This window comes from Aspergillus versicolor (genome assembly GCF_001890125.1).
Source record: "Aspergillus versicolor CBS 583.65 unplaced genomic scaffold ASPVEscaffold_3, whole genome shotgun sequence".
NCBI classification, from domain to species: domain Eukaryota; kingdom Fungi; phylum Ascomycota; class Eurotiomycetes; order Eurotiales; family Aspergillaceae; genus Aspergillus; species Aspergillus versicolor.
In genome coordinates, this window is record NW_024467526.1 from 1,198,462 (window position 1) to 1,217,962 (window position 19,501).

At 52.2% G+C, this 19,501-nt stretch overlaps 10 protein-coding genes across 10 annotated transcripts; 4 read left to right on the forward strand and 6 right to left on the reverse strand.

Annotated features, from left to right (window-relative positions):
* Positions 1–1,133: 1,133 nt before the first annotated feature.
* ASPVEDRAFT_26757 (uncharacterized protein) lies at positions 1,134–1,454 on the reverse strand (the record flags this gene model as incomplete). The annotated part of the gene is made up of 1 exon (XM_040809943.1): positions 1,134–1,454. The coding sequence occupies one exon, from the start codon at positions 1,452–1,454 to the stop codon at positions 1,134–1,136; it is 321 nt and encodes a 106-aa protein (XP_040665759.1).
* A 1,770-nt stretch (positions 1,455–3,224) lies between these two features.
* On the reverse strand, positions 3,225–4,804 carry ASPVEDRAFT_39388 (uncharacterized protein). Its single transcript, XM_040811909.1, has one exon. The coding sequence runs from the start codon at positions 4,742–4,744 to the stop codon at positions 3,398–3,400; it is 1,347 nt and encodes a 448-aa protein (XP_040665760.1). The 5' UTR covers positions 4,745–4,804; the 3' UTR covers positions 3,225–3,397.
* A 748-nt stretch (positions 4,805–5,552) lies between these two features.
* ASPVEDRAFT_26759 (uncharacterized protein) lies at positions 5,553–6,116 on the forward strand (the record flags this gene model as incomplete). The annotated part of the gene is made up of 1 exon (XM_040809944.1): positions 5,553–6,116. One exon carries the CDS (start codon positions 5,553–5,555, stop codon positions 6,114–6,116), a length of 564 nt encoding a protein of 187 aa, XP_040665761.1.
* A 199-nt stretch (positions 6,117–6,315) lies between these two features.
* On the forward strand, positions 6,316–7,749 carry ASPVEDRAFT_127157 (Zn(II)2Cys6 transcription factor domain-containing protein; the record flags this gene model as incomplete). The annotated part of the gene is made up of 1 exon (XM_040806431.1): positions 6,316–7,749. One exon carries the CDS (start codon positions 6,316–6,318, stop codon positions 7,747–7,749), a length of 1,434 nt encoding a protein of 477 aa, XP_040665762.1.
* Positions 7,750–8,023: 274 nt separating this feature from the next.
* On the reverse strand, positions 8,024–10,245 carry ASPVEDRAFT_39390 (camp independent regulatory protein). Its single transcript, XM_040811910.1, has 2 exons — positions 10,033–10,245; positions 8,024–9,966 (listed from the first exon to the last, which is right to left on the reverse strand). Exon 2 carries the CDS (start codon positions 9,787–9,789, stop codon positions 8,425–8,427), a length of 1,365 nt encoding a protein of 454 aa, XP_040665763.1. The 5' UTR covers positions 9,790–9,966; positions 10,033–10,245; the 3' UTR covers positions 8,024–8,424.
* A 256-nt stretch (positions 10,246–10,501) lies between these two features.
* On the reverse strand, positions 10,502–11,291 carry ASPVEDRAFT_39391 (uncharacterized protein). Its single transcript, XM_040811911.1, has 2 exons — positions 10,829–11,291; positions 10,502–10,738 (listed from the first exon to the last, which is right to left on the reverse strand). Exons 1-2 carry the CDS (start codon positions 10,963–10,965, stop codon positions 10,519–10,521), a joined length of 357 nt encoding a protein of 118 aa, XP_040665764.1. The 5' UTR covers positions 10,966–11,291; the 3' UTR covers positions 10,502–10,518.
* A 134-nt stretch (positions 11,292–11,425) lies between these two features.
* ASPVEDRAFT_539524 (uncharacterized protein) lies at positions 11,426–12,352 on the forward strand. The gene has a single exon (XM_040814863.1). It carries the CDS (start codon positions 11,599–11,601, stop codon positions 12,013–12,015), a length of 417 nt encoding a protein of 138 aa, XP_040665765.1. The 5' UTR covers positions 11,426–11,598; the 3' UTR covers positions 12,016–12,352.
* Positions 12,353–13,208: 856 nt separating this feature from the next.
* On the reverse strand, positions 13,209–14,917 carry ASPVEDRAFT_81588 (asparagine--tRNA ligase SLM5; the record flags this gene model as incomplete). The annotated part of the gene is made up of 3 exons (XM_040817062.1): positions 13,209–14,411; positions 14,471–14,591; positions 14,649–14,917. The coding sequence occupies 3 exons, from the start codon at positions 14,915–14,917 to the stop codon at positions 13,209–13,211; spliced, it is 1,593 nt and encodes a 530-aa protein (XP_040665766.1).
* Positions 14,918–15,171: 254 nt separating this feature from the next.
* ASPVEDRAFT_81589 (uncharacterized protein) lies at positions 15,172–17,154 on the reverse strand (the record flags this gene model as incomplete). The annotated part of the gene is made up of 9 exons (XM_040817063.1): positions 15,172–15,514; positions 15,567–16,026; positions 16,076–16,143; positions 16,196–16,289; positions 16,339–16,426; positions 16,478–16,553; positions 16,602–16,690; positions 16,750–16,851; positions 16,900–17,154. The coding sequence occupies 9 exons, from the start codon at positions 17,152–17,154 to the stop codon at positions 15,172–15,174; spliced, it is 1,575 nt and encodes a 524-aa protein (XP_040665767.1).
* Positions 17,155–17,900: 746 nt separating this feature from the next.
* Positions 17,901–19,329, forward strand: ASPVEDRAFT_51281 (TauD/TfdA family dioxygenase; the record flags this gene model as incomplete). The annotated part of the gene is made up of 4 exons (XM_040814448.1): positions 17,901–18,177; positions 18,232–18,718; positions 18,793–19,101; positions 19,167–19,329. The coding sequence occupies 4 exons, from the start codon at positions 17,901–17,903 to the stop codon at positions 19,327–19,329; spliced, it is 1,236 nt and encodes a 411-aa protein (XP_040665768.1).
* Positions 19,330–19,501: the final 172 nt, after the last annotated feature.

Consider the following 19,501-nt stretch of genomic DNA (forward strand, 5'->3'; position numbering starts at 1 on the left):
ACAACAGGAGAACGAGATCTACCCCAGACGCAGCATGACTTGGTTTGTCCAACATTTTTTTTTGGATGCGGACAGTCCTTGCATAAGCGAGCGAAATGCGGAGACGACAGGGGCGGATACAAAGTCCGGAGTACGAGTCCAATATGGATGAATCAGTCTCAGATCCCCTCATCTTCACAGGCTCATCACAATTCACAAAGCTGTCGAGTCAAGGTTCAGTCATAGTTAAGCCTGTGTTCAGTCCCCCGACCGATACCCGTCTTGGAGGCCTCCTAGACTCCTCCCAGCTGTCTAAAAGTTCTCCGCCAACCTCAACTCGTTTCTCGCCCGAGTCCAGTCCAGCCCAGAAGCCCAGACCCCAGTCCACCAGCCTATAGCCGGCCATCGAGCAGGGTTGTCGAGCGCACCGCCCGCCAGAGTAGGAAAAGCCCCGGACGCGTCAGAGCCGTCGGCCACTCACCACATGACCCTGGCTGGTTCCCCCCCTCGTATTGTGGACGAGAATAGTCAGGGGAAGGAAGGTATGCCGAGGACACCGTCTCGCTCCCTCAGAAATAAAAAAAGCCAACGTCCATCTTGCGTCCGATTAGCCGTGGCATGATGACACCAACCGGCGGGGGATCTGATGGGCAGTTTCCAGAGAGGCACGCTCTGCTTCTCCTCTTTCGAAGCTCTTGGAGGCTGGCGCAGGCGGAGGACTCGGAATCCTTCTTCCTTGCCCATACATATTTTTATGATTTTAAAGCCTGCAGGTGGCTTGTGAGACGCGCTGGCTATTCGCTGCGCTGTCCACTGTCTACGTAGACCCCGCGGGCGGTCTTGCAGTTGCAGCTCACTTTTGCATCGGATTCAATTTCAATTCGAAGCTGTTCGGTGGGTTTCGGTGCTTCGTGTTCATACTGTCGTCGAAGTGTACTTGTAGACTACAGAGTGTACTGTGTTTTGTGCATCGCCAACAGCGCTTCAAGAGGAGGCCCATACCAGGAAAGGCAAGCAGACCCGCTGGTCCAACGATGGTCATCTTGAGTCGCGAGTCTTATTGCTTGCATCTCATCCCACGATGCGAATGATGGCCTGATCGCGTTGCTCCACCCTCTCCACCGTGCCCAGCGGTCCACTGCTCCAGGAACAAGTCAAGATTTGGATGGAGTAAAGCGAGGCGAAGCATCGCACTCCTTCCTATTTAGAGGGGGGCGTCGCTTGTTTCCGACGACATCATTGTACTCCTCCCAAGTCTGGTATTCACCTCGTAGGCTTGACAACTCTTCAGGATCATCAGGCTGTTGATGTTCATGTTCATCAGCCAAGCCGTGCTCGGATCTCTTTCTCTGCAAATGCGGTGACTGTGACTGCGACTGCGGGGTTTTTATTCTGGCCTCAAAGTTAAAGGAATCTTGGAACCTTTCCGTTTCGGTTCTTTCCGTCTCTCCACCTGCAGAGATGATGGTGTTCATGCCTTCATTGCTCAAAGTGAAGCCCCTTGCTCAAGCCAGTCTCACTTCCAAGAATAACCAGGCGGCTCGTACCGTGTTTCCGTGACTAAAAGATTCCACTTGCGGTTGAAAACTTGAATCTTTGTGATACAAACTGCATCCGTTGTAGCGGCAGTGGCACGCCCAAGCTAAGTGGAGAGCAACTAGCGACTTTGCTTGGTGGGTACTGGGAAGGCTGTCTGGTTTCGCAGCATCGCTGACAACAGCGCCGCTCCCATTGGACCTGCCCTCTCACCTCCTTCTCCTATCCTCGCTGGCCTGGACGGTTTGGGCAACTCTCAACGTGCTCGAGTTGCTATGCCAGTGCTCTGAGTGGCGGTCGGGAGTCAGTCCGGAGCCGGTGCGGAGTCCCAGGTGGCTTCGGCTGATGGGTGGTGGTGAGGTTGAGGCATTTTATCGTGACTTGTGACAGGGATAATTGTAATAGTCGGTCGGGGGTTGGGCTTGGGAAGCTTGCGAGCGGCAGGCAGAAGCAGAACGGACGAGGGATCTGGGAAGTGAATCGCGTAACTTTTGCGAGGCCGTCCAATTCCCAAAGCAGAATCGTGACTTGCCAATTTTCAGGTGTCGAGGCGTGGATCGGAGTTTGCCTTCAACATCAATCTACAGAGCTGCCAGGTATGGCTGTATGAGTCGATGACAGGCACAGACCCAGCAGTCTGGGTCCATCTCAACGTTTAAGCTTCCGGAGGCTGAATCTTGCTTGCGATGGCGACATCTCTGTGCGTGGAATGCTCATAAGGTCCTCGCTTCTGGGGCTCAGGTTCGTGGCCTGGGCTGCGTCCGCGGTCGGTCGGTCGGGCCAGTCGCCTGTGTGACTTGAATCGAGGCTAATCGTCGTTCTCCAGGCTCGTGATAAACAAACCATCTTGGCTACTCGTTCAAGATGTGAGTTGGAACTTGAGAGATGGACTTCTCATTTGATGACGACCGGGCCGGGCAATCGCGGCTTCAATAGTCGCTCCTGGACTCCCGGCCGATCGGTTCGCCATCTGGTTGACGGATCTGGCGCATGGTCATTTCGACAGTTCCTATGGGCTGACGTGATCGATCGTTCTCTGTCATCTCTTTAAGGTTGGGACCATCTGGCGAGATGCCTTGATCGACGTTCCGCGGAATTGCAGCGACATCGACATGGGTGTGATGATTGAGCCGGTTGCCTTTTTTCCTGAGGTCTGTCCTGCTGATGGCCGATAGTCCAGGACTGCTGTTAGCACTATCGAAATACGAGAGTACTTTAGCTGGATCAAGATGAAGCAGGGAGTACCAGGGTATATATGCTTGACCATTCCATTCAACAAACACAATTGCTATTCAGCCTTTGTTATCTCGGTTTGATAAGGACTCTGATAAGGCAGCCCTTGTCCAACCAGAGGACAACAAGCCCTGTCTATCTACAGACATTCTCGGCTTGATACGCCCCAAACACCCCTCACAGCCAAGGGCCAGAAAGGGCTACCTTAGTGATAGACCCACGCGCCATCGAATGCCTCTGCAGGTCGACGGTTAAGGTAACCTTTTTTTTTTCTTTTTCCCTAGGATCAATAGCCCGGCTGTTCAGCTCTTGGCGGGAATTATATCAGAATTCATACTATTTATCTATACTCAGCCTTTGGGTCAGTCGATCGGCTGGACGTAGATCACCGTAGCCCTGTATTGGCCCTGCGTTAGGGACAATGTCTTTTTTTAGACCAGGGTTGCCTGCTTTGTTTATGGAGCCAGAGGGTTGTTTAGCAGTTGAATGATATTGTAGGTAAGCTAGATAAAATCTAGGGCAATGAGTGATCTCTAACATGGCCTGGTAGCTAAGAATATGGTTAAGCCATATGCAGAATGCCTGAGATGTCTGAATGCTTCGGCTCAACTTGATCTAGTTTATGCTGTTTTCTATATTAATACAGTAATCAAGCCAACAACTCCCTCTGCAAAACCCGATCAACACCCTCCAAATACACCCTGATGTCCCTTGGGTCCTGATACGCCTCATTAAACTGATACACAAGCCTCAGCTTCCCGCGAAACGTATAGAAATGAAACCCGGACATCCCAAGGACAACATCACAAGCTAGCTTCCAGTCCTTAACAACCACGCCATCCCCATAATACCTCTGCAGATAATTCTCGACCACCCCAAGACTACTAACCAGCGCATCCGTCGGAATCGGCGCCTGCTGGTACTCTGGCGTCTTGACGACCTGCTCAAGCGCCCGCGTAAAACAACTCTGGAGTTCCAAAACCTCCGGCTTCTCTTTCAGCGTGGAGCGGTAGTACTTATTCAGCACTGCAGAGGTCTCTTTAAACCCACCACCACCAGGCTGGCTCAAATCTATGGTCAAAGGAAGCGGGGCATAATAATTCGCCGCCGCAGCACCGCAATACGGCTCCTCCAGGTGTCCCCGCAGATTAAACTCCGCGGACGATGTATACCGTGCCGTATTCGACTCGGAGTCCGCATACTCTCTCAGAATGGCGATGTAGGCAGCATGCACAGCGGAAGTGACTGTGATCCCGCGCGCCTTGCAAGCCCCGACCAGCGCCGCCGTGGTATCCTCGTCAAAGACATACTCCATAGCCTGGCATGCACCGGCGGGGACTTTGCCGACTTTAGAGGGCAGGCCGATGGCGGGGAGGTTGGTGATGTATTCCATGAGCAGGGCGGTTCCTTTCTCTTTCTGTTCTTGTGTTGGGTTTTCTGAGTCCGGGCCTGGTAGGACGATGCCCAGCGCAGGCGCGAGACGGACGTGCTCGTCCCCGAACGTGATATTGTGGTTTGGACTGGCTACAGCGTTGAAGAAGCGATGCCAGATCATGATCATGCCGATACCGTCGACGGTAGCGTGGTGAGCGTGCAGGACCAGCTCTGATGATTTCGGGAGATAGTACAGCGTTGCAGGTTTGGATTTGCGGCCGAGGCGGTACAGTTCTTCGCCGTCGTGGACGCGGTCGACGACGAATGTCGAATCGAGCCAGGTCTCCTCGATCTCGGCGTCGCTGAGGACCTCGTAGACCTTCTTTCCTGGCTCGAGGGTTGTGGCGATGTCTGGCTCTTCGTGCCGGACCTGTTTCCAGGCGTGGCGGAGGGCGGCTTCGGGGTTGGGGATGTTGAGGTCGACTTTCACCTTGGAGCAGACGGTGTATTGCTGGCGGCCGTCGTAGAGCGCTGCGGTGATGTCGCCGATGAAGACGAAGTATTCTTCCATCCCGCTGAGGGCTCGTTCCCAGCGGGTGGGCGAGACTTGCGACCAGGCCATGGTTATTCTGAACTATACTGAGCGATTATACTTCGGGTATTTGTCTATTTATCTCGAACGTGAGGCCATTGCGTGATCAGGCGTGCCAGGACTGGGCCCCTGCGTGTAATATTTTAGTCGCCGCGCAGTCTCTTGCTTCTTCCGGCCAATTACTTGGTCAATCCAATTCGTCGATAAGATGTCTCCCAAGGACTTGGAGACCTAAACCAGAAATAGAGGATGTTTATGGTAAAAGGACGGCTTTGTACGCTTATCGAGAACCCCGCCGTGATTGTAGTTAGTTCAATATTATATATAATAAAGGTACCTACATAACGGTCCATCTCATAAGAAAAGACGAAGAGGTTAGTGTAAAATCATGCCCGCTGCGTCCTTCCATACCTGTCGTTTGATCGTAGACTCTCAACAAGACATAAGTGGTGAAAATGGCGCCCTCTAACTCATGATTCTCAAGGTCTTGCAAGACAGGGACTAAAAGAAAAGTTTACATTATACTTACACCACAACCAGCGCAAAGCAAATCTGCATAGCCAAAGGCAACCTCCACGAAATCGGGCCCGGAACATAAGGCATGCCAAAGTCAAAGAAATACGACACGACAATGCCCACGCCCAGGAAAATGACTTCGGAGGAAATGACCCGGCCGCGATGTTCAGGCCGTGAAAGCTCCGCCTGGTATGCAGGCACCGTGGACGTTTCACCTTTTTGGACAGTCGACTGGTATACAATGTATTAAAAAGGACTGTATAAAAGGGGGCTGCCGACTGTGCAAGTCGCTTCTGACAAGCCAAACAATCAACTTGCTATCATGGTGTCTTCTGCACATATCGTCGGCTCCATTGCAGCCCTCACCCTGATCTACTTCGTGATATACCCCGTCGCATGGTATGTCTGGGATCCGTGGAAGCTCCGCAGATTCCCAGCACCCAGTTTCCTCGCCCCCATCAGCCCCATCTGGCTGATGAGCATCAACGTTGGCGAGAAGCGATCCTACCGAGTCCATGAAGCTCATCAAAGGCTTGGTCCTATCATCCGAGTCAGCCCTAATATGGTCTACTTCAACGAACCGCAGGCCGTCAACGATATCTACGGCCACAAAGCTGCGTCGAAGATGATCAAGGATAAATTCTACGACCGGCTCGCGGGAGACTATCATGACATCGTGCAGGAACGGGACCGCGGCGAGCATTCGCGGAGGAGGAAGTACCTCGCCCATGCCTTTGCGTTGAAGACGGTTGTTGAGATGGGGCCTGTTATTCGGGCTAATGCGATGAATCTCACTGCGAGGATTGAGGGCTTTATTGATGATATGGCTGGCCACACTGGAGGCTCCAGCGAGACCTTCAATGTCCGAGCATGGCTCAACAAGTAATTGTATTGAGCACATTAATAGAGCAAATGCGCTATTCCGCAAACTGACAAAACCCTCCGCGGTGGAGTCGAGATTGCAGTCTGATACGCCCAATTCGCATCCATCCATGGATCCAGTTCATCTCGCCTTGTGCTCTCATCCTCGGCTCTCCTCATTAATCTGCCTGCATTCTTGCTATCGACATGACGGCAAATCCAGAATGCAGCGCAAAGCCTGCGATCAATGCCACGCCCGGAGGAAGAGATGCTTAGCCCGTCCAGCATCCTCTACATGCACTCGATGTGAGAAATCATCTCTCACCTGCACCAACAGCCGCCAACAGCCGCGCGTAGGACGCCCGCCAAAAGAAGACCGCGGGCTTCCTGGTGCCGCGAAGGCATCACTGGGGCTGTGGGACTGCACTACACCAAAGCCGAACGAGATAACGGCCTCAGCCAGCCCGCAGCCGCAGCCGCAGTCCCAGTCCCAGTCCGACGACCTCGACCTCGAGTTCTATCTCCAGCATGACATCTACATGATCGGGTCCACATTCGCAAGTGACTTCCACCGCGCCCTGGAGTACTGCCACAGCCACTCTGCACCGCTCCTAGACGACATCTTCCACGCCTGCAGCAGCTCGCTGTCCTGGGCCCGGTTCGGCGTGCTGAGCGCTGACCAGGTCGACGTGGCGAGCGGCGCAGCTTCAGTCGAGAAGCTCCGGAATGCAGTCATAACACATACCCATGACGCCGCTGCGGTTCTGATGCTCGGCCAGGCACTGGCTGCATTCGACAGTCTGGTTGCATCTACAGCGACGATATCTATCCTCCGGTATGCGCTTTCGCTGGTGCGGCCCTGGTATCCGGATCTATTGGGCAATAGGGTTCTCGAGTCCGTTGCCATTGCGCCCATTTTTTGGGACACGGTGTGGTGTTTATTACATCGTGAGATTCCTATCGTGAAGCCTGTTTTTGCGCGGGAGGGAATCGTCGATAGAGTCGTGGGCCTTTGTGCTTCCCTCCTCCCGATTCTCTATGACCTCTGCGTTGTCAGCCATAGTCTGGCCGATCCGTCTATCTCAGAGTCTGAGATCCAGTCGCAGTACAAATCCCTCGGCATGATCGAGACGAGAATCCGTTCTTGGGACCCCGAATCAATACTATCAACATCAGCCTCATCCCCGTCCACTAATACCACCTACACACCCCTCGAAACCCTCTCCATGAAAACCCAAGCATCCATGTACCGCACCGCCATCCTCCTCCTAATCCACCACATCCGCCTCTCCTCCCCGCAAACCCAGCCACCAAAGCATGAATACGACAACGAAAGCGAATACGCACCAACCCTCGCAACCGAAATCCTCACCACGAGATCCAAATTCTTCGCCCTCGCCGGTCCGGCGTCCAAACTCCAAAACACGTGCTTCCCGCTCATCCTCGCCATGATGACGATCCCCGGGATTCCAACGGAGGGAATGTGGGAGAGTTCGACGCGGTTGCAGAAGCGGCCTGCCTGTGTGGAGAAGTTGTTTGCCTTTGGGGAGTATTTCTGGATGAGGAGGGCGGGGGAGGAGAAGGAGGGTAAGAAGCAGAGTAGTCTTTTCGAGATTGTCTGTGATGAATCGGGGCCTGGGTTTGTGCCGCTTATGTAGATTGCTATTGATATTATATTCGTGGTGGTCAGGTGTACATTTTATAAGATTAGATCTTATACTAAAACATTTCCGATGTTTATTTATTTGTTGTGTTTGGTAACCAGTCAGAGTAAGTTCCAGGGTGACTGGCACATGGAGGTAAAGCTACAGGTCTTTGGTAGGGAAGGCATGGGCTGCATATATAGAACAGAAGTTTATTTAACCTCCTGCCAAAGTTTGCCGAGCCAAGGTTGACAAGTACTTATATAAAAGACAGATTGAAATAATACCACGTAATACTAAGAGGTGATAGGGGTTTTACTACACTCGTTCGGTTTGATAAACTGTGTAAATTGTCTAAATGGAACATAGATAGCATAATATAGCTACCTTGCCAGTAGCGACAAGGCAAAGAGAATCATATCGTAGACCGTGTCGAACGAACCGCCAATATGCCGATGTAAATGGGAAGTAAATAAGCAGTGACGTGGAAGAAAACAGAATAAAAAAAGACCCCACCCATGCAGCATGCTCCTCTTGTATAACGCCGACCAACCTGAACCGAGTGTGATAGTAAAAGATAAAAAGAGAAGAAAAACGGAATGGATAGGAACGAGAGAGCCCAATTCACCGCAGGCTCTATGCATGCCATGAGAGGGTCTTTATCCGCAAAACAGAACGTAAAATGAGAGACTACGCCTTGAAAGCTTTGTCAAGCTGGCGAAGAGCACGCATGTCCTCGTTGCCGAATCCGATCTTGTCGCTAGGGATATCGCGCGGTCCGTCCGAAGGTCGCCCGTTTGCAGCACCCGAGCCAGCGGGCGCAGGGCCGGGAGCCGCTGCTGAAATCGACGGTAATGAACCTCCCGAACTGCTGTTCATAAGAACGTTGATGCTTGGGACGGTTGTGCCGCCGGTTTCTGAGGGCGGTCTGGACGGGGGATTTGGAGGCGGGATGCTCAACCCTGAAGCGGGTGGGGGAGGCGGGGCTTGGTTGACAGCTCGCGGGCTCCGGACGGCAGGGATGGGGACTCCATTGACGTGAGGACTTGAATGAACAGCCTGCATGCGTGGAGAACCTCGGCTTACGGCGAACTCTGGCGGGGTAGGTTCGGCCATTACGCGAGGGGAGCGAGCGGGAATTAAAACAGGCGCTTGCTGCAGGACGTGCGGTGGGTGTCCAGGGGCTTCCATCGGATGCACTGCGCGTTCGTAGCCTGGCGGGATGCCTGGTTGCTGCTGGGGCGGTGGTGGTAGCGGGTGATATGGTTGTGGGTGGTGTGCTGGCGATAAGTAGGGGTAGTGGATTGAAACAGTGGGAGGCGTGCCTATCGGCGTGGGCGGCCATCCGTAGCCAGGAGCATACGACGGCGGATGTCCAGGTGCGCCAGGGCGAGAGTAGGGGGCCATATGGTGGTGAGGAGGAGGTGGTGGTGGAGCGGGCACTGGGTGGTAAGGAGGCCCCGTCATCGGACCACGAGTGACGACAGGGAGATTCTGCTGGTCGTTGACGGTCGACTCTGGATAGAGGCCCTTTTGCGGGCGCACGCTTCGCAGAGCTGGATCATTGGATGGCTGGAGGAGATTCGCGGCGTTGGGATGCGACCGGGAGTAGTAGCTTATGAGGTGGAGATGCTGACCAGTCGACGTTGTGATACTGAACGACTGCTTCATTAAACCATCGGGTTTATATCGATACCCATCTGGACCATCATCGGGGCCGTCTCCCCGGTCGTCATCGCTGCCGCGTGCAGAGTCTGGTGTTTTGCCAGTTCTTGGAGGCTGGGTGGGAACGCTGGTGCCTCCACGCTTCCCCTCCATCTCACGATAGGTGAGGAAACTCCCAGAAACACGACTGGCGCTCCATGACTTGCCGTCGGTCCAGCGTCGCATGCCAGCTTCCCGCTCATCCCAAACAAACACAGAGCCGGACTGGATGAGTTGCCGCTCCTTTTCGGACAACCGGCGCTGGACACGCGGCAGCATACCAATGCGGCATGCTTCAAACAGAATGATTGCGTCCGCAGGAGTGCGGACGTGACCGTGATACGTCTCCATCCAACTTCGGTGGTAGGACCCCGAAATTGTGGAAGGTTTCAGGGCCACGGGGGGTGAGTGGTAGTCGAAAATTGTGAAGAGCTGGGAGACGAGGTACAGGGGCGCCCTTTATTGAAGGTGCCTGGGGGGGAGCATGCAGGATTACCCGAACAGGCAGGTCGGGGAAAACCGAAGGGACTGGGCCGGTTAGAGTTGGTCTGAAACGAGAGAGGGGGGCCGGAAATCCGGTCGGGGAAGACTCACAGGGAAAAAAGACAAGAGATAGCAAGGTGTAGGGGAACAAGAGCGGGGAGGGAGAAGTCAGGAAAAGGTCGAGAAGGCAGAAAGGGCCGAAAGATGACAGAGAGGCCGACGCCTTAAAAGAGACAAGAAAAGTAAGAATTCAGGTAAGAATTAGAGCGGGTGGGGAACACTGGGCCCCACTGCTCAGCAAAGGCTAGTTTATACAAGACTGCCACTGCGCAGGCTCACAGGTCAGCGGCCAAGGCGACTCTGAACGGGCCAACAGGAAGCCGGCGACGCAGTGAATGCCCAGAGATGAATCATGGACGGGCTCCAGCGCAGAGTCCCTTTGGCCAGCCGGGGGCGCAATCCAGGGAGAAAGAAAGAGAGGGCGACGGTGGCGCCAACCAAAAGCGATTAGAGCGTGACTTCTGAAGCTTAAGCTTAATCCAACACGAGGAACCTTAACTCGCTTACTTAAATTACGCCTGATTACCGGCCCATAAATTACGCCCCACGCTGCAACCACAAGAACGTCAACTCAATAATAATGCTCCCTGTTGTGTGCACAATTCTTGACTGGTTAGTTGTATTTTGCGGTAACTGCCAGTGCCCCTTCGCAGGCAAAATAAACGAGCAGCCAGCCAGCCAGGCACCAGCGATTGCCCCCATTCCAGCTGAAAATTCCGCGGTCCAAAGCTTGTCGCGCTTGCCCAATGACTCGCAGCTGTTGTGAAGGATCAGTCATCTGCCCCTCTCTGTTTGGAGGTGAAGCCCACTCAGGATGCACTCTGTTGCTTGGCCTCTTGGTACTCACGTAATGGCAGGATACTGGCTCCAGGATACAGCTCGGCGCTGTAGCACTAATTCAATAATGAGAAAGTGGCAATGCAATGCACCTTCAGTTAGGATTATTATTACACTCTGACTGACTAACGACTGACTCGGGAGCATCGTGCGACAAGACGCCAGGATAAGCGTATCGCCAACAGAGTCGGCCCAATTTAGTTGGTTCCTTGGCCACGCAGCTAGCAGTCGCTAAAATAAGCTAAACAGCTCTGTGACTGTTGATTGACCGGGGGGCCCGTATTTGACGGAGAGAGGGCGTTTGGGGGTGGGTGGGAGAAGACAGATCGCCTGAACACAGCACAGCCATCAATCACATCATTTGGCAAAGACAGGAGAAGGGGCAGCACACATGCCTTTCGCTCTCGCCCACAATCCAAGATCCTTCCTTGCATCCCTGATCGAAGGATCTGATGTAACCTGTCGCCTGGAATCTTCGGTCAATAATAGTCTAATAGGCTGCTCGCTAGCCTGGCGCTGGGAGAAGCAAGCAGAACCCAGGCTGATCAGGGGTGCTGTGGAACGTTTCACAGGCTTATCTCCACTAGCATAATTGGTTTAAAGTATGAGACAGGCCAGGTTTCTTTTTTCCTTTTTATTTTTTTTTATTATTTTATTATTTCTATTTTGTCTTGTGAGGTCAAATTTCCGGGCTGGGGCCAGTGAAGGAACAGGTTACAGGTCCAAGCGTGCAGCTTGCATAACACCGAGCTGGTTACAGTAAAATACCTCAATTCAGATATGCTTAACACCAGTAAGGTTGGCAACTTGGCATTCCCCCGCGTGGGCTCCACTGGCTCTGTTCGTTTCCTTCTTCAGCCAGAGCCCAACCTCGTCCGTTTCTTGTGCTTCTTGGCTCTTATTAATATTATTGCGTCTTTACGTCGTTTTCCCAGTTTCGCCTTCCGGAGGCCCCGGAAGGCCCGGCATTTCTTCATTGTCCAGGGTAAGACACTCCATATTAATCGCATTCACGGTGGACTGGCCACTGCCCCAGCGCTGAGCAGGCGGCCTCCAATAACAGCCGAATCCGCCGCTCCAGCAGCCCAAGAAGCTTCCATTAAAGTAATCCGTTCCTGCCTCTCCACCCGGCCTATCTCGCATAAATCCTCCGTTCTGGTCCTTGTTAGTCACCCCCAAGCCTTCCAAGCCTTTTAGCGACTGCGCGATGGAGAACTGCGCCCAGCCGAGCACTGGGCGCTGAAACGCCTCGCTCGTATCGTCGCTCCACTCCATAGTGCAGTCCACTCTTTCCTGTAGTATCGTCGGCTGTCTCTGCCCACTTGTCACTCTGGAGTCTGAATCAGGAAGAAGGAATGGTGGCGACCGGTGAATATTATTTACCAGTCACAGCGTCATATTTCAAGAGCCAAGCGGCTCACACGGATATATTACTTTACGCCTCGGAGAATTACTTCTGGTCAGCCTGACCTTCCGCCAAACTGACACTGGTCAGTCGCCGACGATGACGAGCCTACCAGTGCTTTGGCCCCCTCGTCTAGTATCTCGAACAAGTCCGATTTTTTAATATTAATTATTATTCTTATTCTTCACCGTCAAAGCCAGACCAAGACAATTAACACCACGTGCCCCTCCTCTCCCAAAGTCTGACAGTCAGCGTTGAGGTCTTGACTCTTTATACTCGCCCCGATAAAGTTTCGATAACCTCATCCCCGGTCGGCTAAAGCGGCATCGAGAACATTCGCCTACGGAGCTCCATGCCTAAGGCGGTAATCATTATTCAGGCAATATAATAATGTCATTCATTGTGTTGCAATTAATAATAGCATATTGGCTAAGAAAAAAATAGACTCCATAGAATTAACTTTTCCATGGTCCAGCCAGCCATTCCTTCGCATACGATGACGGCCTCTTGTGTGGAATTAATAACTACGTATTTGCGGACTGTGCCGACAGCGACGACGACGTGGGCCCCTGTGTCCAGAAGGTATTACTTATTCGGTAATGGACCACTAATAGTGTATCAGGTATGAATGATACATACTACAAAAAATTCGATCCAGCCGCGATGTAACATGGATCCGACGTTAATATGCTGATCGCGGGATCTTGACTTGGATAGAATTACTCTAGAATCAAATAATTGGTCTGTGATTGTGGCAGTGACTGACCCTTTCTGCCTTGTGGCCTTGTCTTTCTCTTGCTGTATTCAGTCTCGGCATCCTGAATGACGTTGGATTCGTCATGGAAATGGCTTGGAAAGTTCTTGCTTTGAATGTTACGATTGGGATGGATCCCAAGACTTCCAGATATTCGCATGGCACAGCATAGACGCGATGCGATGCCAAGTCAGATTCTACATATACTATACAATACAATTACACCAGTCGCTAACAATCCGCCCGACCAAAATACCTTGGAAACGCAACTGTGTCCCTTATACTTGATACTCCAGTCAGATATCCCAGAAACCGGTCAAATCCGAGTCCGAATCCGCCATGCGGCGCAGTCCCCCACCGTCGCAGGTCAGCATACCACTGCAAATGACTGAGGTCTTCTCCAGGAAGAAGGTGGGGATAGTCTTGTTCTTCTGCTGCATTCTCAGCCGACGACTTGATAAGCCCATGCTCGCGCATGTTCTGGATGAGTTCTGGGAGGCGGTGTTCCCTCAGCGAGCCGCCGGCAACTTCGCTGACTTCAGGGAGGAGGAGGTCGAAGCAGGCGACTGTTTCTGATTCCGCGCTGGTGCTGGCTGACGGCGCCATGTAGAATGGCTTGATGGCTTTGGGGTAGTCTGTGATGAAGATGGGTTGGCCGTTGTTGATGGTGTCGACAAGGTAGCGTTCATGCTCGAGTTGCAACCCGCCGTCCCAGGTTGGAGCGTACTCAAACGTCGCCTTGCCCTGGGAGACGGATTCCTGGAGTGCTGCGATTGCGTCTGTGTAGGTAAGACGACGCCATTTAGGTCCGTCCATGAGATCTAGCCAACGCTGCCGGAGGTCAAGAGTTGCATTTGGCTCAGAAGATTCCGGGTTAGTCTCGTGCTTTATAGAGAGGATTTCCTGTCCTGCTGGCGTTTCGTAGAGTCGTCGTGTCAGGTCGCGGAGAAGGTACTCAACTACATCGGTAAGGGACTCGAGGCTGGAGAGGAAGTTGACCTCAGCTTCAAGCATGTAGAATTCGCTCAAATGCCGGGGAGTATCGCTCTTCTCGGCTCGGAACATGGGCGCCAGCGTCCAGACATTTCCTAATTCGGCCGCATACGCTTCTAGATGTAGCTGCGAGGATACGCTTAGGTACTTGGGCGCCCGGAAGAAATGGTCATGTTCCTTGTCCGGAAGACCCGTCGCCAATGTCTCGCGCGGAACTACAGCAAAGGTCTCTCCGGCACCCTCGCAATCGGACGACGTGATCACCGGTGGGTGGACCTGTATGAACCCGCCATTTGGAGCAGCGCGAAAAACATTCCCAAGCTGGTATAAGCACTCGGATCGGAAGCGGGCAAGGAGCGAGTTGAGAGGGGTTCGGAAACGGAGGTGAGGAATCTGCCGGAGGAATTCAGGGCTGTGGTATTTTTTCTGGATAGGGAATGTCTGTAAAAAAAAGAACCGCCAGTCAGTTGATGTCGTTTAGAGACCATGGTGTGACCAACCTCTGGGTCTGCCTTGCCCACAACATTCACTGTCGTCGCCTGTAGCTCATGGGTCTGCTCCTTTCCAGGCGGGCAAGCCTTCCATAAGCCTGATATCTCAATTGCGGTCCCAGTTGATAACCTGCCATATAAAACCAATCAGAGAAGACGAGAAAACTCGCAGAAGGGTGCGACATACTCAGCCGCCTGTGCAGGCTTCAAAATTGCTTGTACAGCATCCACAGCAGATCCATCAGAGATCTCTGCAAACGCGAAACGTTTCTGCTTGCGGACAGAGCGAATGTAGCCGTGCAGTTTGATTTCCTGGTCTTCGAGACTGCAGGGCTTTTGCTGGCTGTTTCGGAGGACCTGCGCGCATCGGAGAAGTGTCGGACTTGATGCTGTTGCCGGAGGGTTATGATTCAGCCTGGCGAGAGACGTGACGAAGGTGCGACGCCATGTCAGCATTTCTGATCAGCGCGAAACAAACAATTGGCTTTATAAAACGAGTGAGGCTGTCGCGAATCCAGATGTTTTGGAGTCGAGTCACGGGAGACGAGGATGATTCAGCTGATAAGATCTTATCGATAAGACTCCCTTTGTACACACCTACTCCGCATTTTACAACACCCATCGCTCGATGTTACTATGGGATCAATTCATTCTCTAATCTGGTGGAAATGCTTTTGGCAGATAGACTACCGAATTGTATCCTCCTACTTCTATCTACGAAATGCACGCCGCCTACCCTCAAGATCATGGTCCAATACATCATCGAGGACAGCCTCGTTGTCCCGCTTAGCCTTCAGGCGAGCAAGCCTATGCTTACGTGTGTCCTTCTCCGTCTGGCGAGTTACCCACCAAGTGTACGAGTTTGTAATCCCGCAAAGAGCCACAAGACCCATGGCGAGCCCGAACGGCAGCTGGTACCGCGGCTCGTACTTGTCCTGGAACATCTGTGGCCCAACTGCGTCACCGACCTGTCCATAGCTATTGACAAAGCCGATTGCAAAGGCGGACCCTGTAGCTCCATTGACTGTCTGAGAGCGCCATGACCACATCATACTGCGAAGCGTTAGTGAGTTGTGTCGGTCAGAGCTGGATGGAAAAGACGTACGGAAACCAAGTAACAGATGCGGCATTACCGATCATCATTGCGATATAAACGCCAATGTCGTTGGGGTACGCCACCAGCACTGAGTAACAAGCTATAACGATGACGGTGCACGTAATGGGAAATATGGGAAGTGGGACTCTTGCTCTGCTGGACGCGAATCCACCGATGATAATGAACACAATGGTCAGAACCGACATGGGGATATTGAGGATCTGAGCTGTCCTGATGTCGCTGAAGCCCATGTTGGCGATGATGGTTGGCTGGTAGAATTTGACGCCACTGCTTCCACTGGTCATGCAAGCCCAGCTGAGGGTGAAGAGCCATAGTCTGCGGTCACGGAAAGTCTTGACAACTTCCTTGAAAACAAAGTTCTTTTCTGCTGCTCGTGGAGAGTTTACCGGTAGGCGCGCCTGAAGGAATGCCCTCTCAGTTGGAGACAGCCACTTGGTTGTAGCAGGGACTAGTAGCCTGGTTAGGGTTGATATACCACATGCAGATGGGCAACATACAGTCAGGTAAGCAGAACAGGACCACAACTGCTAGTACAATTGTCACAGCACCCTCAACAATGAACAGCCTGCATACGATAATCAGTACAGCGGTGGGTTTGGTGAACATTTCAAACATACCATTGCCAGCCGGATACGCCACCAGCCCCAGAGACGCCATTGAACGCATACGCAAGAACTCCTCCTATAATACCGGCGACATTCCCAACGCTGTCTTTAAGCTGTCAGTGCATCCTCTAAAGGCATCCAACGATAATCCTTACAAATCCAGACCAATCTCACAGCAATTTCATCAGGCCGGTACCAGTAGGTAAGTTGCAGAATAATAGCAGGAAACATCCCAGCCTCAGTCTGGAAAATGTTAAATATTCCCTCGTCAAAGCTGGGTTGGTAGGAACTCACCAGTCCGAGCATGAACCGCACAGTGTATAGACCAGCCAGGTTTTTGACTGCAGCAGTGCAAGCCGTGACAATTCCCCTTCAAAAGTCAACTTCAGATACCAGTTAGAAACAATATTAATCTCACCAGCTGATCATAATCCTAGACTGCCATCGGGATGGTTTGACTTTCTTCAATATCAAATTGGACGGAATCTCAGCTAGGATATAGGGCACCTGGCAGCCGAGTCAGCGTTATCGATGGCTAAGGCAGCATTCTATTCTGCTCCACTCACTGTATACAAAACAGTGACCATGCCAAACTGATCAGACGTGATTCCCAGTTGCGTCAGGATATTACGATCTGTGCCCTGATTCATGATTCTCGCATTGGAAGCCTGCATCTGTCAGTGGCTATTATCATTATCGCCGTTGAAAGTGCTAACATTGTTTTCATCAATCTTCTTCATCAGATAGAGCATGCATAGAAGAGGGACCAGACGCCAGTCTACTCGGCGAATCAGCCTCCGCTCTTCGTCGACGGTCAGCGCAGTAAGGGCGGCCTCTCGGCTGAGCTCATTATCGCCGTCAGGAATATCGACATCCTTCCCTGCACGTTTTGCCGTTGTGAAATCATGTTGGGAAGACGGAGATGTGTCGTGAGCTGTCACCGATATGTCGTTTGGCTTGGTTGAAGTCATTGTGAACCATGAACATATATGAGGGTGATAACATGGGATATGGGGTTGTTATGCGATATATAGTCGCAAAAAGCCCAGTCCTTCCTGCAACTCGAGATATGCATTAATCGTATCATCACCACGAAAAGCACGTTCATGATCTCTGCCAACCAATCTTAACAGCAGACGGTGAGTGGTGGGGATAGTAAAAATTTCGAGTTGGAGGTGCCAAGGTAGTGGGAATGAAAGATATTCCTGACTATTCTTCTGACTGAAAAGCGCCTTGGAATGACTTGTTCCTGGAAGTATTATTGTTGCATTAGGGTTATGTGCTAAGCTGGTGTGATATTCGAAGCTCAATAGGGCAACTCCACACTATATCGTTTTTATTTTCAATACACGTCCTAGAGCGCTGAGCCCACTCTTGTCACTGTTATTCAGTGATATAGAGAGCCCGTCTTGGGGGTGGGGAAACCTTGTGATAGTAGGCTGTAATATGCTTTAATGGTATCATCGGCCCCGAAAAGCACGTATACATGCAGCTAGCTATGCCAACCCGTGCTTTCACTGTCAGCCAGACTATAATAGGGTGTAGTTTGGACTAACCATCAACAGTTCAGGAGTTACTCCAACTGCCCTGATTCTATTCGATATTGGTCAAGTCTGCGAGTCAAGATTACTCCTGGTTGGCGCTCCACCAGCAGATAAATAACCCTCTTCGTGAGGCTTCCGCAATAACTTGGAATACTCTCAACCGCATCTCCAGCATGTCGACAACAGTAACCTGGGTCACCCCTCCTGCCCAGGCCCCGCCGCGCCAGCCCGATATCAATTATGCCCCAGACTACGACAAGTGGCAGGCCCGCGCTGCTAGACGAGTTGCTGCCGGTGGCCTTCCCTCCAAGGTCCCTGAGGGCTTCCCCGAGCAACTTACTGGGGATCTAGTCTGGGAGGGTGAAACCGTAGCAGATACCTATGACTGGACGTACGTTTTGAGTCCTGAGCAGCTGGCCGAGATTGACGCTGCCCTGGCCCATTTCAAATGTAGGCCATAACCAACCCACTTGTCCCCTTAAACTGCTAAGTACATATGTACAGCCCTCAATCTCCCTTATGGATATATAACCCAGGAGACATTTCCCCTCCCAAAGTTGCACCCGGAACTACGGCGCCTCTCCAACGAGCTACACAGCGGACACGGATTCTTCGTCATCCGCGGCCTCAAGGTCGACGAACACACGCGCGAAGAAAATATCATCATTTACACCGGCGTATCATCCCACATAGCCGCGCAACGAGGCCGACAAGACCACAAATACAACGACGCCCCGGCAGACGTGGTGCTCACACATGTCAAAGACCTCAGCCGCTCCGCTGATAATAGCACCATCGGAAGCCCTGCCTATACAACGGATAAGCAGGTGTTCCATACTGACTCGGGGGATATCGTCTCGCTGTTTGCGCTTGAGACGGCGCTGCATGGAGGCGCGAGCAAGCTCACCAGTACATGGCGTGTGTATAATGAGATTACGCGAACAAGGCCAGATCTAATCCACACTCTCGCGGAGAGTTGGGATATGGAAGTGTATGTTATCAGCCCTAATCTCAAAAGTATTTGTCTTGGCGGGCTGTTTTAACGCGACCATGCTCTATGCGCAGATTCGAGAAGAATGCACCAAAGCCGTGGTATGAGAGGCCTCTTCTCCATCTCCTCCCAGCATCGGATACCGTCCCTCAGAGAGTATCTCTCCAATATGGGCGACGCTACTTCGTGGGGTTCGGTGCTCTCCCACGCAGCCCTAACATCCCTCCTATCAGCGAAGCCCAAGCGGAAGCACTAGACACGCTGCACTTCATTGGCGAGAAGTTCTGTGTGAATACCGAGTTCCAAAGGGGAGATATCCAGTTTGTGAATAACCTGGCCGTCTTCCATGCGAGAGACGGGTTTGTGGATAGTGCGGAGAAGCAGTAAGTTTTGCAATCAACAACGGATATAGAGCCTGAGTGGAAACTAACTTAGTTGTCTTGAATAGACGCCGCTTGCTGCGACTCTGGCTAAGAGACCCCGAGAATGCGTGGCATACGCCTCAAGTGCTTGCACCGAGATGGGCTCAGATTTACGAGGGGGTATCGCCAGAATCCGAAGTATTTCCACTGGAGCCTTTTATTCGCAGTGCAGGGAATAAGGGTCGATGATGGGCGTTGTTATATATTCTACCTTCGCAAATATATTACAAGTGACAGTTACTCTTCCCAGATGTAATAATAGGAGCGGTCACTGCCATCACTTGAACAAGAAGGAGCAACCACCTGATTAGGAAGGGACAACAACACACTTACAGAATGGCAGGAGCAGCCGGCTTCATTG

Coding starts and splice junctions, on each gene's coding strand:
- ASPVEDRAFT_39388 (XM_040811909.1), bottom strand. CDS start 4,744: ATGGCCTGGTCGCAAGTCTCGCCCACCCGCTGGGAACGAGCCCTCAGC.
- ASPVEDRAFT_39390 (XM_040811910.1), bottom strand. CDS start 9,789: ATGGAGACGTATCACGGTCACGTCCGCACTCCTGCGGACGCAATCATT.
- ASPVEDRAFT_39391 (XM_040811911.1), bottom strand. CDS start 10,965: ATGCTCCCGAGTCAGTCGTTAGTCAGTCAGAGTGTAATAATAATCCTA. Junction 10,739..10,828: donor AGCCAGTATCCTGCCATTAC/GTGAGTACCAAG, acceptor CCTTCACAACAG/CTGCGAGTCATTGGGCAAGC.
- ASPVEDRAFT_539524 (XM_040814863.1), top strand. CDS start 11,599: ATGCTTAACACCAGTAAGGTTGGCAACTTGGCATTCCCCCGCGTGGGC.